Source organism: Rhinolophus sinicus, chromosome 5 (assembly GCF_057876585.1).
Source record: "Rhinolophus sinicus isolate RSI-liver-muscle chromosome 5, RSI-T2T, whole genome shotgun sequence".
Classification (NCBI taxonomy): Eukaryota; Metazoa; Chordata; class Mammalia; order Chiroptera; family Rhinolophidae; genus Rhinolophus; species Rhinolophus sinicus.
Genome location: NC_142505.1, coordinates 68919281 through 68938764, shown reverse-complemented (window position 1 = coordinate 68938764; position 19484 = coordinate 68919281). Strand labels below are relative to the sequence as shown.

The 19484-nt window shown below is 40.1% G+C and overlaps 1 protein-coding gene across 8 annotated transcripts in view; it reads right to left on the bottom strand.

Moving 5' to 3' along the window:
• Positions 1–19484, bottom strand: part of ZNF454 (zinc finger protein 454) — a 63411-nt gene that overhangs the window by 19723 nt on the left and 24204 nt on the right. For 2 of the 8 annotated variants that reach the window (XM_074312160.2, XM_074312163.2), the window contains exons 1-4: positions 18824–19397; positions 17653–17770; positions 16025–16151; positions 15538–15627 (exon numbers count right to left, since the gene is read on the bottom strand). In XM_074312160.2, coding sequence (XP_074168261.1) covers positions 15538–15627; positions 16025–16151; positions 17653–17685 — 250 coding nt within the window. In that variant the 5' untranslated portion in view covers positions 17686–17770; positions 18824–19397. The other 6 variants (XM_074312162.2, XM_074312166.2, XM_074312165.2 and 3 more) reach the window with 6 other exon arrangements.

Genomic DNA, 19484 nt, shown 5'->3' with positions numbered 1-19484 from the left:
CAAGGAGTGAGAGGTCCCAGTCCCACCCCAGCCCAGGGTTCCAGTGCTGGGGAGAGAAGTCCCCATAATTGCTGGTTGTGAAAAGCAGCAGAGATTGTGACTGAGTGAGGAGGGTGGCTGTACTCCCAGGCACTCCTCTTAAAGGGCCCACACATGGACTTACTCACTGACTGAATCACTGGCTCTGAGGTCCAGCACTGGGGCAGCAACTGGAAAGGCAGTAGGGACATTATAGTGGGGAACAGAGTTGTCTGGCTTGGGACGGGGGCTAGAGGGGCAGCTTTCTCCTGGATGGAGGAGCTGACAGAGACCATGGTTTCTTTGTTGAGCCCTCCCCTTCTCAGATACGGCATCTGAGTCTCCATCAAGCTGGCTAAGGCTGTTCATTCACCACGCCCTGGTGATTCCAGACCCACCCCGCCTAACTTTCAGGCGGGGTGGGTCCAAGCTGCTTCCAGTAGCTTTTTTGTACAAACCAACTGCCTTAGCTCATGCTGCAGACTTTCCTAGGGTCTCTCAAAGGTTTGCAGTACCCAGACAAGCAGCATCTGGCTTGAGCATTCCTGTACCTCTGGCTGAGCAGCCCTAAGCCCAGCACTAGCCACAGCTGGCCTTGGCCTCTCAACGCACTTCCAAGCATGACACAGCCGGCAGCAATCTGCAGATTTCTTTGTGGCTCTGCCAGATGGATCTGGGTAGGGCACGGGGTGCAGCTGAACTTGACCTGCAACAGATCCCCTCCAAGGTGGTCCTGAGGCTGGCACCCCCAGTGGCCAGCTTAGAAAATAGCTGGAGCATCACCCAGCCACCTCCAAGAATGACACACCCAAGGGGCAGATTGAGCAGGCAACAGAGTCCTGCTGAGACAGATCCTGCTTTGTAGGGTAAGCCCGTGCACAACAACTCTTCCACTGTAGTCAAGGCCACTCCTCACAACTAGTGAGACCGAGGGTCAGTCCCTCACATTGATGTGCAGTTATTAACCAAGGCTCAAGTGCAAGAGCAGGGTACACACAACCCACACAAGGGAAACACCTGGAATGTATGGCTCAGGTGACCAGAAAGTGTGCCACTGAACCCCACAGCACACCTACTACAGAAGGCCACTCTACTAAGACCAGAAGACATAGCAGCCCTATCTAATACATAGAAACAAACACAGGGAGGCAGCCAAAATGGGGAGACAAAGAAACATGTCCCAAAGAAAAGAACAGAACAAAGCTCCAGAAAAAGAACTAAACAAAATGGAGACAAGCAATCTACCATATGCAGAGTTCCAAATACTGGTTATAAGAATGCTCAATGACCTCAAGGAGAACTTCAACAAAGAGATGGGAAACATAAAAATGGAGATAGAAAACATGAAAAAGAATCAGTCAGAAATAAAGAATACAATAATGGAAATGAAGAATACATTACAGGGAATCAACAGTAGATTAGATGAAGCAGAGGATTGAACCAGAGATGTAGATAAGGCAACAAAAAACACGCAAACAGAACAGAAAAAAAAAAAAAAAAAATCCAAAAACTGAGGGGAGTTTAAGGGGCCTCTGGGACTACCTCAAGTGTACCAACATTTGCATTATAGGGGTACCAGAAGGAGAAGAGAGAGAGCAAGGAATTGAAAACCTATTTGAAGAAACAATGACAGAAAACTTCCCTAATCTGGTGAGGGAAATAGATATACAACCCCAGGAAGTGCAGAGTCCCAAAGAGGCCCACACCAAGACACACCATAATTAAAAGGCCAAAGGTTAAAGACAAAGAGAGAATCTTAAAAGCAGCAAGAGAAAAGCAGTAAGTTACCTATAAGGGAGGCCCCCGCTTTAAGACTGCCAGCTGATTTCTCAACAGAAACTTTGCCGACCAGAAGGATTGGTAGGAAATATTCACAGTGATGAAAAGCAAGGACCTACAACCAAGAAACCCAAAACATTACTTCAAGGGGATATGTGCGTCCACATGTTCATTGCAGCACTGTTTACAATGGCCAAGATGTGGAGGCAGCCTGGGTCTCCATCACTGGATGAACAGATGAAAAAGAGGTGGCACATATATACAATGGAATATTACTCAGCCATAAAAAAAGAAGGAAATCTTTCCACCTACGATAACATGGATGGACTTGGAGGGTACTGTGGTGAGTGTAATAAGTCAGACAGTGAAAGACAAATATCATATGATTTCATTTATAAGTAGAATCTAAAAAACAAACAAAAAAACAGAAATAAACTCATAGATACAGAGAACATTTTGATGGTTTTCAGATTGGGGGGGGATTGGAGGTGGGTGAAAAGGGGAAGGGATTAAGAAGTACAAATTAGTTGTTACACAGTATCATGGGGATGTAGGGCATAGCATAAGAAATATAATAAAAAATATTGTAATAACTGTGTATGGTGCCAGGTGTGTACTAGATCTATCTGGGTGATAGATGGGAGAGGGGTGGGGGAAGGGTGAAAAGGGTGAAGGGATTCAGAAATACAAATGGCAGTTACAAAATAGTCATGTGGATGTAAAGTATAGGGAATATAATCAATAATATAATAACTATGTATAGGGCCAGGTGAGTACTAGTCAGCGGCATCACTTCCTAAATTATATAGATGTCTAACCACTATGCTACACACTTGAAACTAATAGAAATAATATTGAATGTCAATTCTAACTGAAAAATTTAAAAAAGGGGGGAAAAATCCAATAATATTGTGACAGCGTAATATAATGTCAGATGGTTGCTGGACTTATGGTGATCACTTCTTTAACATAAGGAACATAATCAATAATGTGGTGATAACTCTCTGTATAGTGCTAGGTGGGTACTGTTGAATAACTATGATGTATACCTGTAACTAATATAAAATTGTATGTTAGCTGTATTTTAATAAAAATCTTAAAAATTAAAAAAATAAATAAACTGGACTGGAAATGGGAATGATGAAGGCAAAAATATCAAACAGCCTAAGATACTTGGTTGTAAACATTAGCAGCAACACATGACAGAACTCATCAACTCCCTCATAGAGGAAAACCACAGGCCAAACCTAGTAAAAGCTGTTACATTCAACTCACAAGCATACTGTACTTACTAGTGGTTTTTGTCTCCAAGGCTCAGAAGTAATATAAATTGGAATTATTTGTGTTGTAGAAGGAGGAAACAAAACACATTAAAAAAGTAGAGAAATACCAAAAATATAGAACAAAATATAGAAATATAGGCAAGAATGAAAAAGTTTTTTCAAGAAAGCATTAACCACAAGAAAGCTGGTATACTTACATCAAACAAATGTCATAAAAAATAGATTTTAGAGTATTTCATATTGACAAAAAGGTCAATTCTCCAAGAACATACAACAAATCTACATTTGCACATTACATATTCATAATGTATAAAGTAAAAATTGAGAGAATGAAAAGGATACATAGAGAAATCTTAACAATCACAGTGATACATATTTACATACCACTTTCAATAACTCAGAAATCAAACCATTAAGAATAAGGATGATTTCAACAACCTGATTGACAAACATAACCATATTGATATACTTAGAACACTATACCCAACAATAATAGAATACACACTGTACATAAGTGCATATAGAATATTTATCAAAACTGACCATATGCTGGGCCGTGAGGCAGAATGAACACATTTCACAGGACTGCGAACACTCAAAGTATGTTCTCTGAACTCAGTGGAATTAAGCCAGAAATGAATACCAAAATACCAGAGAGACAGTTTAAAAACCCACAGATATTTCTAAATTAAGCAATACATTTCTAAATAACTGATAGATCAAAGAAGAAAACAGAACAAAAATTAGAAAATATTTTAAATTAAATAATAAAAACATAAAATGGAACTTATAGGATACAGCTACATCCATGTTTAGAAGGAAATGTACATCTATCTATCTGTCTATTATCAATCTCAAAAAAGTAGAAAAATAACAAACCCAAAGGAGAAATATTAAAGATAACAGAAATTAATAACTTAATAAAAAAAATGATAGACCTCTAGCAAGCCTAATCAAGAAAAGAGGACAGGCACATATTACCAATTCTAAGAATGGTAAAGTGACATCAGGACAGGTATCACAGACATTTGTAATATAATAGCATAATGAGAAAACTTTGTGCCAATAAATTTGATGCTTTAGACAAAAGACTCAAATTCTTAGAAAGGTACAATGTACTAAATCAGACACAAGAAGAAACAGAAAATCTAAATGGTTCTATATCTAATAAATAGTTTGAATCTTCAATTTAAAATCTTTTCACAAAGAAATTTCCAGGCAGTGATGGCTTCACTAATGAATTCTTCTGAACATTTAAGGAAGAAATAACATAACATCAATCTTACATAGGAACTTCTAGAGAATTGAAAAGAAGGAACATTTCTAACTAGTTTTATGAAGTTAGCACAACCTACTACCAAAATCTGGTGAAGACAATAAAATATATAAAATCGCAGACCATTCTCTTTCATGAACACAGATGCAAAGTTCCTAAAAAACAAACAAACAAAAAAATAGTAAAAGAAATACAGTGACATAAAAAAGGATAATATATCACAAATAAGCTGAAATTCCAAGGTTGTTTTCACATTTCAATCACTCAATGTTATTCACCACAGTAACAAAAATAAAGGAGAAAAACCACATCATTATTTCAATAGATGCTGAAAAATCAATGGACCCAATTCAACATCCAGTCATGATAAAAACTTAGCATAGTAGTAGAAACAAACTTCCTTAATCTGATCAACAGTGTCTACAAAAAAATCTACACCAAACATCACAGTTAATTGTAAAATATTCCCTGAGACTGGGATGAAATAAGCATGACTGCTATCACTATTTCTATTTAATAGTGTACTAGAAGTCTTAATACAAAGTAAAAAAAAAAAAAAGAAAGAAAAAGAAAAAGAAAAGGTTGGAAAGAAAAAAACTTAAAATGTCATTATTCTCAGATAATATTATGTTCATAGAAAAACACAAAATACTCTGGACAATCTATTAAAATTAATAAAGTTGCTGGATATAAGATCTATATATAAAAACTAACAGTATATCTACATACCAGCAACAAATAATTGGAAAATTAAACTTTCAAAAGATATTTATAATTGCTTTGAAAACAAAACAAAAAATACTTAGAAATAAATATAACAGAAGATGTGTAATAACTGTACATATAAAACTACAAAAATTCAGGGAAGTTAAAGAAAACCTAAGTAAATTAGGGATCTACCATGTTCACAGAACGGAATACTTCTCATTCTCCCCACTTAACCTACAGATTAAGTCCAATTCTTACAAAAATTCCATCAGAAATTTTGTGGAAATTGAATACCCAACCCTAAAACTCTAAAAAAAAAAAGAAAAGAAAAGAACAAAGCTGGAGGACTTATATCATTAATTTTAAGACTCATTATAACATTAGGGTAAAACAATATTGTATTGGCACAAGATTAGACAAAAAGAATGAAACAAAATAGAGTTCAGAAACAGACTTGCACACAAACAGACCAACAGGACAGATTATAGAACCCAGAATCAGACCCACACACATGCAGTCACCATATGTCTGACAAAGGTGACACTGTAGTACAATGTGAAAATGACAGTCTTTTTAATAAATGATCCTGGGTCAACTGGATACCCATATGGAAAACAATGAATAATGAGTCTTCCATGTGGATTTGACAGTGTTTACTAAAGCTCACATACTCATGAACATAGTAATCCTAACTATACAGTCAAGAGAAATGTATACATAAGAGGTCGGACAATTAAGGTCGTGAACTCATCCTAGAAAATAATGCTACGTACCTCATTGCTGAATATCACTATGGTCACCTTCGAAGTACTCCCCTTGAGAAGCTATGCATCGATGCCAGTGCCTAGTCTACCCTTCAAAGCAATTTTGGAACTCTTTCTGGAATGGCCATCAGAGCTATTATCGTATTACCCTTGATGTCCTGAATGTCATCAAAATGTCTTCCTTTCAATATTTCCTTTATCTTTCGGTAAAGAAAGAAGTCATTGGGGGTCAGATCAGGTGAGTAGGGAGGGTGTTCCAATACAGTTATTTGTTTCTTAGCTAAAAACTCCCTCACAGACAATGCTGTGTGAGCTGGTGCTTTGACCTGATGCAAGAGCCATGAATCAATGGCGAAAAGTTCAGGTTATCTAACTTTTTCACACAGCCTTTTCTGCACTTCCAAATAGTAAACTTGGTTAACTGTTTGTCCAGTTGGTACAAATTCATAATGAATAATCCCTCTGATATCAAAAAAGGTTTAGCAACATCATTGCAATAAGTTCATGAACTTAATTGTCATATATTCTCTAAAAGATGTACAAGAATGTTCATAGCAGTACTATTCATAATAGCTCCAAGCTAGAAATAATCCAAATGTCTAGCAAAAGTAGAATGTACAAATAGTGGTAGGTTTACACAGTGAAATGCTATGCATCAATGAGAATGAACCAACTATTGCTACACATGACAACATGGATGCATTTCAAACACATTCTTGAAGGAAAGCAGCCAGACAGAAAAGTACATGCTGTATGATTCCAGTTATATAAAGTTTTAAAGGGAAACAAAAGTAAAAATAAATGTAGGGGACTACATCAAACTAAAAAGCTTCTGCACAGCAAAAGAAACCATCAACAAAACAAAAAGGCAACCAACCAAATGGGAGAAGATATTTGCGAATGATACATCTGATAAGGGGTTAATACCCAAAATATATAACGAGCTCACACAACTCAACGACAAAAAACAAACAATCTGATTAAAAAATGGGCAGAGGACATGAATAGACATTTTTCCAAAAGAGACATACACATGGCCAATAGACATGTGAAAAGATGCTCAACACCAGTAATCATCATGGAAGTGCAAATCAAAACCACAATGAGATAACGCCTCACACCCATTAAAATGGCTATTATCAAAAAGACAAGAAATAACAAGTGTTGGAGAGGACGTGGAGAAAAGGGAACCCCCATACACTGTTGGTGGGAATGTAAACTAGATCAGCCACTATGGACAACAGTACAGAGGTTCCTTAAAATATTAAGAACAGAACTATCATATGATCCAGCAATCCCTTTTCTGGGTATCTACACCAAAAATATGAAAACGCTTATTTGTAAAGATACATGCACCCCTAAGGTCATTATGGCATTATTTACAATAGCAAAGACATGAATATAAACTAAGTGTTCACAACCTAAGTGAGTGATGAATGGATAAACAGAAGTGGTTCATATACACAATGGACTACTGCTTAAGCACAAAAATGATGAAATATTTCCATTGTGACAACATAGATGAATCTTGAGAGTATTATGCTAAATGAAATAAATAAATAAGTAAATAAATAAAAAAATCAGATATAAAGGACAAAAACCATATGATCTTACTCACATGTGGAATATAAAACAAAAAGTAACAAATGAACAAACGAAACAAAAACAAACTCATAGATACAGACAATAGAATGGTGGTTTGTACAGGGTAAAAGGGGAGGGAGAAGTGGGTAAAGGGAATCAAACCAAAGGTGACCGAAGGAAACTAGGCTTCGGGTGGGGAGCACAGTATAGACTACAGAGATGTTGAATTATAATCTTTATACCTGAAAATTATGTAATGTTGTTAATAAATATTACTCTAGTAATTTAGTTAAAAGAAGTTTTAAAATAGGCAAAACTACAGCTATGGTCAGGGTCGTAGTTTTCTTTAGGACAAAAGGAACAGAAGGCATGGGAGGGTTCTGGTGCGCTAGTAAGATTTGACTTTTTTTTTTTTTTTTTTTTTAAGATTTGATTTCTTGATATAGGTACTGGTTATACAGATGTATTTATACTGTAAAAATCTGTTGAGTTGTACACTTATGATTTGTGTACTCTTCTGTGTTAGTATTACTTCAGAAAAAGTTTTAAAAATCTGGGAGATAAATTTCAAAAATAATTTGGGTCAACAAAACTACCCAACTGTTAGCTTTCTTTTCTAGCAGCTACTGGATAGCTATGTCTATGAAAGCCGTTTCTTGATTGTGATAATAAAAACACATCATTTGTATATAAAAGAATATTTGTCTTTTCAATGTTTTAGGTAAAGAATAACACTCAGTTAATTGTTAATGAAACGGGCAGAGAAACACAGCCTGGCTTTACTGCACTGAAGATTAGCTGGGGTGAGGAGGAAGGCCACTTCGCTCAGAGTCAGCTCTCACTGGGGCGCAGGCCATTTCAGTGTGGGCTGAATTAAGGGGCTACAGCCGCAGTTGTACTGGCCCACATCAAAAAAACACACACACAAAAAAAACAGTATGGTTTTAAACTACGTAACTCTAGGGTTTCAAGCAAGGCATGTGAGTAGTATGACCCAAGCCCCTATACAATATAGTCGAGACCACTCCCAGAGAAGAGACCAGAAACTAACCCAATTTACTTTCAAATTATCAAAAGCTTCAAGCATTGGCACCATCACGTACATCCAGAAGTGGGGAGTGGGGGTGGATAAAAGAAGGTTTAAGATCAGTTTATAAAGCCTTTAGGCCCCCAGACTCCTTCTCCAACTCAGAGGAGGAGGGACATCCTCACATACTCCCAGCTCCGCAAAAGATCAGAGACATTTTCTCTCAGAGAAAGTAAACACCCCGGGATGGGAACACCCCGGCAGCTGACTGCAGGATGGTTCGCTGAAGACTGGAGCCCCACCTACTCCCCAGCAGAGCTTCCTGAGGACTCCAGTCTTCTGCTGTTTAACTGGGCAGACAATCAGGGATTACTGGACACTGAGGAAAGAGATACCAAAATAAAGAGAAAATTCAAGAACACAGAGCCTAGCAGGGGAGAGACAATCTTTTTAAAAACTAATTCTTTAGAAGTAATATATTTAACTGTAAAACATGAATAACAGCTTACAAATAAAGCAATATTCAGAGAAACAAGAGTTCTTGGAAATTAAAAATGATGGCAGGATTTGAAAAGTCAATAGAGAATTCCCATATTAAACAGTTAGAAAACAAGAAAATGAAACAACTGTTTTTAGGCAATGGACAAATAACAGGGGAAGATGGTGATGCCTGGGAGAAGGGAAACAGACAAGGGAAAACCTAGGGATGCCCCAGCTTGGCTCCTGGAGGCGGTTTCTATGTCATTGCATGGGACCAAAACAGCCAGGAGTCTCAGTGAATTGAAGTGACAGATATCAGGGTTTGGGGAGGCCCAAGCTAAAATCTGTGGCCTATTAAAGAGCAGAAAGCTGAGGAAACTGAATTTGCAGTTTAAACCCATCCCACGAGAAAAGGAAGAAAGGAAGAAAGAAAGAGAAGAAAGAGAAGAAAGAGAAGAAAGAAAGAAAGAAAGAAAGAAAGAAAGAAAGAAAGAAAGAAAGAAAGAAAGAAAGAAAGAAAGAGAGAGAGCAAGCCAGCCAGCCCAGAAGACTTTGCTGGTTCTACCAAACATTTAATGAAGAAATGATACCAATTCTACACACATTTCCCCAGAAAACAGAAGAGAAGAAGAAACTTCCAAATTCATTTTATAAGGCTAATGTTACTCTCTGATACCAAAGGAAAGAAAATTACAAACTAATATTCCTCATGAATACCAATGCAACAGTTCTTAATAAAATGTTAAATTAAATCTAGCAATATTTAAAAAGGGTAGTAAATCAAGACAAAATAGGTTTTTTCCAGGAATGCAAATTTGAGTTGAGATTTTAAAACCAATCAGTATAATTCACTATATCAACCATAGTATCATCTTAAGGATTCAGAAAAGCATTTGACAAAAATTCTACATCTGTTTATGATAAAACTCTCATCAAACCAGGAATAGGTGTAAACTTCCTCAACCTGATAAAAGAGCATTTACAAAACAATTCTCCCTCTAACATTATACGCTATGGTGCAACACTGAATGCTTTCCCCCTAAGGCAGTTGACAAGGAGGATGGCCTGTCACAGCCACTCAGCACTGCAGGAGCCGTCACCACTGCAGGGAGAAACACCGGAGCCTTGCATACATTGCTGTGGGAATGCAAAATGCAAACAGTTCCACAATTTATTATAAAGTTAAATACACATTTAGTATACAACCCAGCAACCCTACCGCTAGGCATTTACCTCTGTGAAAACATATGTCTGGAAAAAGCATATGAACTAAAAATATGTCCACACAAAACCTTGTACCAGAATGTTCACGGTAGTTTTATTTTCACGAAGACTGAAAATAACCCAAGTGTTCATCAGTGATGAATGGATGAACAAATAGTGGTCCAGCCACACAACAGGATGCTATTCAGCAAAGCAAGGAACTACGGCATGCAAAACATCCAAGATGAGTGTCAAAGATATTGTGCTAAGTGAAAGAAGTCAGATGCCAAAGAGCACATGCAACATAATTCCATTCATAGGAGATCCTGGAAACTTAAACTCACGACAAAAGCACATCAGTGGTAGCCAGGGGCTGGGGCTGGGGCTGGAGCAGGGGATTCACTGCAAAGAAGTAAAAGGGAACGTTTAGGGGTGACCAAAATGTTATTTTTCTTGATTTGGTGATGGTTACGCAACTGTATAAATTTGTATAAAATATTACACTTTAAAACTGGTTAATTTTACTGCACATAAATTATACTTTAATGAAGCTGATTAAAAATATTTTAAAATCCCCAAGAGAAAAATTGGAGGATAAAATTGAAAAATTTGTCAAAAAGTAGAAAAAAACAAAGATGGAAGTTTTCATAAAAAGAAAATTAGAAGACTAGTACTGGTGGTATCAAGCATTCCATGAAGAGAAAATAAGAGAAAACTGAAGGTGGGAATTACACAATAATAGAAGAAAATGTCTTCCACTATAAGAGAAGATCCAAAGGGCAAAAATTTCAGATGGAAATGCTCACCAAACAGAACCACACCAGGGTAGATCACTCAGAGACGTCAGAGCATGGGAGTATAGGAGGAGCCCCCACAAGCTTTCGGAGAGGGAAACAGGTCATAACTGATGAAGAATCAGAATGACTTTGTATTTCTCAAGAGCTGACTGAATTACAGTGCTGAATTTGATCTAGTGAAACTACCCAGAAAGTGTCAGGGCAGAAAAAAGACATTTACAGACATGCTAGGCTACAAAAAAATGACTCCCGGCATCCTTTCTTAGGAAGTTACTGGATGATGTATGCCACCAAAAGAAGAGAGTAAACCAAGCAAGAATATGACAGGGGATATGCAGACAGGAAAGAGGGGCTTCACAGGAGGATGACAACTGGTGCCAGGCTCTAGAATGGAGTAGGTCAGAGGCTCCAGAAGAGGCTTTTCCAGGAAAACGAAACTATCACAGTGCCTGATGAATATGTAAGTCTTGAGAGCAGATGCAGACAACTGGAGAAGGGCTGAGATTAAAATAAATTAAACTAAGCAAAGAACAAATGAATGCCGGGAACAGATTGCTTAGGAAAGCCAAAGTTGTCATAATTAACTATGTGGATACGCTGTGAACAGTGACTAAGGGTGCAAAGACTGCTCTGAGCACAATGACCCTACAACTCTTCGGGGGAAGACAGGGAGTGGAAGAGGCAGTAAGATGACTGGTTGGGGCGGTGAGTTTAATCCTCACTTTTTATGGAAGGAATTCAGATAAATAATGTCTAAAACTAAAAAATCCCGAGGTAACAATACAAACACGTTACTTGGAGACATGGAAGCAAACAGACCAAATAATCAGCTAAAAGAAGAGAAAGTGCTTATTTCTAAAGAGGGGAGAATGGGGAAGAGGAGAGACAAGAGGCCACTGTTTTTCATAATAAACACTGTGGTTTCCTTAAACTAAATGCATGTATTACTTTGATAAAATTTAATTCTAAAAACAGAAAAAGAACAGAATAAGCTCCAAAAATCTCAAAGGGAATAATGAAGAGCAAAAACTAATAAAATAGATCAAGATAAAACAGAAAGGATCAGCTAAATCAAACATTTGTTAACTATGTCTATTTAAAAAGAAAACCTCTGATAAGACTTACACAGAAAGAAAGACAAAAGTTAATATCAGAAATTCATGTTTTCATTCAATGACTACATACTAGGACCTGGTGTGCTGGGGACACAGGCAAATGAGACCAAGTCATTCCCCTGTGGCTCTGAGGGTAGAGACGCTTATTTAAACAGGACACAGAAAGCACTAAGATAAAGATCATAAAGATAAAGACTGATCTATTTTAGCTTATTAATTAGGAATTTCTCTTAGTAAAGAAAAGGATAAGCTATAGACCGAAATACGTATTACTTGATAAAGTATTAGATTCCCAGATATGTATAGAATGCCTAGAAATGAATAAGAAAAAGATAACTATAATAGAAAAATGGGCAAAGAATATGAATATGTAAGTTACAGGACACAAATAATCAACACTTAAAAAAAAGATGTTCAATTTCACCAGTAAACAAGGAAACACAAATTAAAACCACAATGAGATACCATATTTCAGGAATGGGACAAAGGAGAAGTTTTAAAAGTCTTAAAGTTCCAAATTTTGGCAAGAAGGTAATAGGAGCTTACATCAACTATTAGTGTCGTTTGAAACTAATTTAACCAGCAACCTGGAAAAATGTAGTAGAGCTGAAGAAGCATGTACCCTTACACCCAGGATTTCTGCATCTATGAACACACTAAAGAACGTCCCAAACAAGGCCCATGTGTATAAAAGGAAGTACGTACAAGGATATTCAGGTCAGCATTATTGAACACAGCAAAAAGTCTGGAAACAGGTCTATCAGCTCGAAAAAGGGTAAATTAAGGGACAGTCATTGAAGGAATCTCAAAGTGCAGTTTAAAAAGACCTAGAGCTACACATCTCAACAAGGATTTAAAAGCAGAAGGTGTGGAAACGTATCTACAGTACAAGACATATATATCAAGCTTTATAGCACCAAAATTGCTAAGAGCTCTTCATACATGCGGTCAGAGCAGAAGAGCAGCACTGAACTGCGCAGAATCACGCTGACGGCTCTCCGGTAGGTAAGGACAGGGGTGACACGGGACTTCCTGTGCCGCTACATCCTGTTTCTTAAGACAGACAGTGGAGTCTGGGTGTTGTTTCTTTAGTTTAAGGTAAAAAAAAAAGGAAATGGTAATGCCAGGTATAGAAATAAAATTCCACGTCAGACAAATAAATAAGAGCTGGTTCTCTAAAAAAAATTCCCAACAAATTTAAGAGAAAAAAACATGCAGGTAAAATTGGAAATAATCTACAAATGTTAAAACTATAGGTGCGCACCATGCACAATTATAAATGAATACATTTTATAGCTCAAAATAGACTAATTTAAAGCTAAAGGGTAAAATGTTCAATTGACACAACAAAGAGAAACCTAAACAGATTAATAAATAAGAAATGTAAAAAGTTACAGCTTAAAGCAAGGGATCAAACAGTTTTCTTTAGGTTTACTGACTAAATAATTTTTTGTGTAATTAGCTATTTTGGAGGAGGAAAAATGACACGGTTTGAGGATCAGATGGGTTTCATGCTGGCTTCACCCTAATCCTGACTTGCCACGTTTCAGCAACATTAAATCATCCAAATTAATCAACTACTCTGAGGCTTGATTTTCTGTAAAGCGGGGTTAATCATACTTGCCTCGGGTTGTAATTATTAGATGGGGCAGTTAACATAAATCCCCAGAAATCACCTAGCACAGGGCCCAGCCACAGGCGCTCAACTGACTTTCTTCTCCCTCTACTAGCTCATGGCCCAGAGAGAAAAATTAAGAAGGAAAGCTATCTATCAGAAGGACTCTTTCTTATTCTGTTTAAAAATAAGTGTCTATTCTACACCAAGAGTAATTGGTGCAACAATGGGCAAGGTTTAGATCCAGTCCCTTAAAAATCAGGTATAAAACCTATAACCATTGTTCTATATGGTTTCTCAAGTCCTAGCCAGTCATTAAGAAATGAAACAGAAATAAGACAAAACAAAAACTAAAAATGAATCCAATGAATATTTTAATGAGACAAGAGGGCGATAATTATTTGGAAATGACTACCATTTCTTTGTAGTAGCATTTTCCAGTTAACAAACGAAAGATGAGATGCTACTGTTCAACAATAAAAACCACCTTCTCGGGAAAGGAGGGAACAACTATAAATCTTTATTGGGAGATAGAAAATGAGACTTCTTTCCACCTCTGCCTGGCTAACCACTATCATCCTTCATGAGTCGGTCAACGTTTGGGGTGTCTAGGCAATACAGAAAATAGGAGGTGCTGGAACTGAGGGTTGTGAAGGGCCCCTGGGAAGGACTGACCCAGGACCACCTGGTTTTCCAGGTCATTACCCATGGTGACTATAAAGTCCCTTACAGGCATCAAAGTCCTTCTTCATCTTCATCTCCCCCGACACGTGCAATAAAGAACTAGTGTTAATGACAAATAAATGGAAGCATGAAGGAGGTTATGATGCCAGAGTGGCAAGGACAGAAGATGAATTTCTTTTAACTCCCCCATTTTTGTTATGCACTGCTTGTATAATACAGAATGAAATATTAAAATGCCTTAGTTTGGTTATAATAGAACATACAAATTCAGAATGCTATTGGGGTAAGTTACAAGATTTTTGTTTGATAACCGTGTGTTGGAGTTAAGACATTTAAATTCCATAACAGATTGGGTCCTAGACATTCCAGATATATAGTTATTTACTATAGGATATGAATTCCTGCCTACTTCCCTGGGCAAAGTCAGTAACAAAAGCTTTTTAAAAAATATTTAACTGCTTTGTAGCCTGCAAATGTAGTGAAAGTGAACTGTTGTAATCTCTTGGATAAGGCAATACGCTCCCTAGAACCTGCTCTTAAGCTACCAGGTACAATGGGCTCCTCAAGACAAGTAACAGCCACTAAACTGTCATGTGCTCTGTATTCCCAAGCAGCCAGTCTATGCCCCTCAGCAGCTGCCGAGCACTGTGCCAGGTGTGGTGGCACAGTAGCATATGTCATAGGCCTGGCCACGCTGTCCTGGTGCACACAGCTCAGTGTGGTGCCGCAGACACTGGAGAATAATTATGTGCTGGCTGAAGGTATGCACACGTGTATGAACCAACAGGAAGTGGGTGAAGAAATGTGCAGTATTCAGGTAGAAGACTGGCCTCAGTAGACATATGGTAACTGGCTGTAGGATAAGAAGCCACTCTGCTGTGTGTGACCCAGTGTGCAACTCCTCACTGGAGAAGTGCGAGCAGGACAATGGGACATGCAAGCATGGTGGCAGAGCTGCCCAGATTATATATGAGGTCGTTTCCAAACCGGAGACTACTAATCCATGCCAAATTGGGAGAGAAGAAAATCATGGAGGGTCCAGGCAGGCACAAATCGCCACAAGAAAGGAGTGCCACATGCATGTGGGGACAAATGTGGCAACAAGGTATTAAGGTGGACAAAAGGGAAAAGATGCTCATTTCTCAGTCCACAGGCCTGATGCATCTGCTGTTTCTCCCGACGCCTCGCACTGCAGAATTCTTACCAAGACAGAAGCATCCAGAAGCGTCCTGCGGCATCCACTCTTCCTTTCTTCCCAAGTGGGCGACCATATCTGGTTTGGGTCCTAAGAGTCCTGTTTGTGAGGGGAAAAAAATGGACCACAGCTGTTCATACTAGCAATAAAATCATGCAAGGATGCGATCTGATCCTTGGAACTTCCTGGAAAAGGTGACTTGATAGGAAGGCCCAGGGCAGAGACGAGTTCCCAGAGGACAAAAAGATGGCTCGGGCCTGACAGACAACCTGTTCCCATGTCCTTCTCCCTGGTGAAGGGAAGGAGGATTTGACCCTTACTCACCTTAGGCCCCCAAAGAGTCCTGTGCCCAGGACACCAAGGACAGGCATGTCGGAGCCTTGAAAATAACACCCTCAGTCAGCATGCCCAGCCCAATCTTCTCTGTGCAACCAGTTTCAGGGTCCCAGGGAGGTGTCCCAACGTGAAGCTAAGACTTCGGAGGCTGGCCACTTACCCAGAGAGACCAGGTTGCTGTAGTTCTCCAGCATCACCTCCCTGTACAGAGCCCTCTGTGCAGGGCTCAGCTGTGCCCACTCATCCGGGGTGAAGAGCACGGCCACATCCTTGAAGGTCACTGACTCCTGTAACAGCAAGCCCATCCCTGTTGACTGGTGGCTACCCTTTCACATGGCACATTTTACATGCCTAATATCGGCCATACGTGGCAACCAAAGTAAGGCAACTTGTAAACACAAGATTAATGGTATGACACTGACAATGAATTTGAGGAAAAGGTCAGGGAAGAGAAATATCACAGTGGACTGGCACCATGGAGACCAGTTTCACAGAAAAAAATGGTGCCTGAGATGGGTCCTAAAGGGAAGTCAGAAAGCGGGAAAAGGAGAGTGAGTAGCTAGTGAGCTGTGTCTCGGTTCAACACAGCACCTTCAACCAGCTGCTCATCCCTTTCAATGTTTCTGCTACCGATTCCTGCCCTGGACTGGCTTAAGTGTAAAGTGAACAATTTTAGCAAATCATCAGAATTTATACACTCAAATAAATGCTGTCTTCTTCAAAGTGCAACCCATACACTTATTCTATAGAGGTTGGCACTGCTCAAACCTTTTTAGTAATTTATTGAAATTGAAAACGTATCTTTTCAAAAATTTTTTTAAATTTTTTAATTACAGTTGATATACAATAGTACGTTAGTTTCAGGTGTGCAGCAGTGGTCAGACATTTATATAACTTATGAAGTGATCCCCCTGACTAGTCTAGTACCCACCTGGCACCATACATAGTTTTCATAATATTATTGACTATATTCCCTGTGCTGTACTTTACATCCTGTGACTATTTTCTAACTACCAATTTGTACTTCTTAATCCCTTTCCCTTTTTCAACCAGTGCCAATTACCCTCCCATCTGGCAACCATCAGTTTGTTCTCTGTACTATGAGTCTGCTTCTGTTTTGTTTATTTATTTTGTGTGTTTTTTTTCCTAGATTCCACATACAAATGAAATCATATGGTGTTTGTCTTTGTCTGACTTATTTCACTTAGCATAATACCCTCTAGGTCCATCCATTTTATCATAAATGGTAAGATTTCATCTTTTTATGGCTGAGTAATATTCCATTGTATACATGTACCACATCTTTTGAATGATTCCATTGGTATGCAATAATCCTCTCAAGTAAAAAGCCAAATGTCATAATAAAAAAATAAAAAATAAATTTAAAAAAAGAGTCCAGTAAATCCCACCTCCCCAGGAAAATGCTCCAACCTCTTTTTTCATTTAGCTCCTGTCTCAGGAACTTCCTTTACCTCTTACACTATAATCTTAGTTGCTAGTGGGAAGATTGCAAGTTTCCATTTCCAACCAACCTGGGTTCCAGTTCCCATTGTCACTTAGGAGACCTTTAACAAGTTCCTTAGCTCTACACCCACTAGGATCAGCCCAGCATGGGGTGTGGGGAAAGAAAGTAGAGACTGGATCAGACCTCTGAGTGAGACTGGATTGGGAGAAAAGCTCCTGGTCAGGGAAAAGAAACATGCCCACACGCTCCAGACCTCTACATTCAAATCTTCTAAGGTAATTTAGTGTGTGGTGGGGAGAACCCCACAGCAAGTCCCCACTCACCTGGACCATGCTTGGCAGGTACCTGACAGCCATTCCTTCTTCTCTGATGAACACTTTTAGGAACAAGTCAGCTTGGACTTGGAGCAAGGACTCCTGAGGCTGGAAACTTCTACACACACTGGTTCAAAAGACACCACACAGCAGTCCAGAGTGAGGCTGTGAGCATTCACATCCTGGGAGTCCACCAATAATAACCCCAGCCCTGAATTCTTAATCTCTATTTGCTCCCAATTCTCCCTCCTCCTCCTGAGGGTGTTTCTGCTGGCCTCCACTGTAAAGGGAATCACTTACCAAGCTACCCTGTTTCCCCGAAAATAAGACCTACCCAGATCATCAGCGCTAAAGCATCTTTTGGAGCAAAAATTAACATAAGACCCAGTTTTATTTTACTGTAAGACCGGGTCTTATATTAATTTTTGCTCCAAAAGACGCATTAGAGCTGATGGTCCGGCTAGGTCTTATTTTCGGGGAAACACGGTACTGCCCCACCACACATCTTTCCCCTAGCATCGACTAGAATCCTCCACATTTTCCCTTTCATATCCCTTCCACTGACTTCTTGCAGAGAGCACCCCTCCAGCCCCGTTCTCACGCTTGGTACTCACACTCCAACTTTTGCCCTTAAGTCACACTGAGAGGTCTCTAGAGAAGTGTCCTCACAGGACAGCTGCCTAATTCTGGGAGGGAAGTGGAGGTGGGGAAGGTCACTTCTTTCTCCTCAGAAAGGAAGCTAAGAAGGTTAGATCTTCATGGTCGAAATCTCTCAAGACAAGCCCTTTCTCTGGCCTCAGGCCTCTCCTCTGGGGCCGTTTGGGTGACCTAGAGTCAAAGGTGGGCAGCAGTGTATTTAGGTGTGGGAGGAGGAGAGAGAGGGGATTTAAGAATCTTCTTGACACAACCCAGCCCACCCTCCAGCCCTCTGCTCTGCTAGGTCCACAGCGGAGATGCCGCGGGGGCTGCCCCGCGGTGCCCGCCTCGGAGGGTTCTGCGTACAGGGCTCTGAACACCACCGGGAGCATCTATCCCTGAGCGTAAACGGGGTTCCAGTGGTCGGCTCCAAGATGCGCGCCAGAAGACCTGACCGCATCATCCTTCACGGGCACTCGGAGATTCGGACCCTAAACCCAAGAGCGCACACCTGGTCGTCCTCTTTTTCTCTTAGGAAACAAACCTTAGCTACACATCCCGGGAAGTTTGAGGCATCAGATCAGCGTTCTCCAGAATGGAGCACGACCCGGACCTACTTGGCTTTCACCTCTGTCCTTCTTCCCGGGCGCGACCAGCCACGACCGCTCCCGCGCTCCCAATGAAGCTCTGGCCACCGTGCCTGGTCACCACTGAGTTGCCCTTTGAGGAGCCCCGGCCGGCGGCCAGAGACCGCAACCGCCACATCCCCCGCAGAACACAAAGAGCTGGAGTCCGCAGCCCGGGTCTGAACTGCGCTTGCGCGTTGCCCTGGGAACCGCTGAGCTGAATCCTCGCAAGTTCGAGGTGCGCAGCATCTCTACTTCCCAGATGGCAAATCGGTGGCGAGCACCTTTACTCGCGCGGGGCGGAGAAAGATGTTGCGCGCCCGCGCAGACAGCGCACAGCCCCTCAAACCCCGCTCCCTCGCCTCTCAAACCCCGCCCCTAGAGGTTTTCCGTACTGAAACTACATTTCCCAGGAGCCTCAGCGGGGTGTCGGCGTTCCATCACGCAGATAACTCCCCGTGCGCTAACCCGCAGGTGCGACTGTTGGTTCCGCTCGGGTCACTCTGGGATTCGGTCTCTGCCTTGGAAAAACGCTCAAGAAGCTAGACTAACGAAAAGTTGACGGTGGTGAGTGGCTCC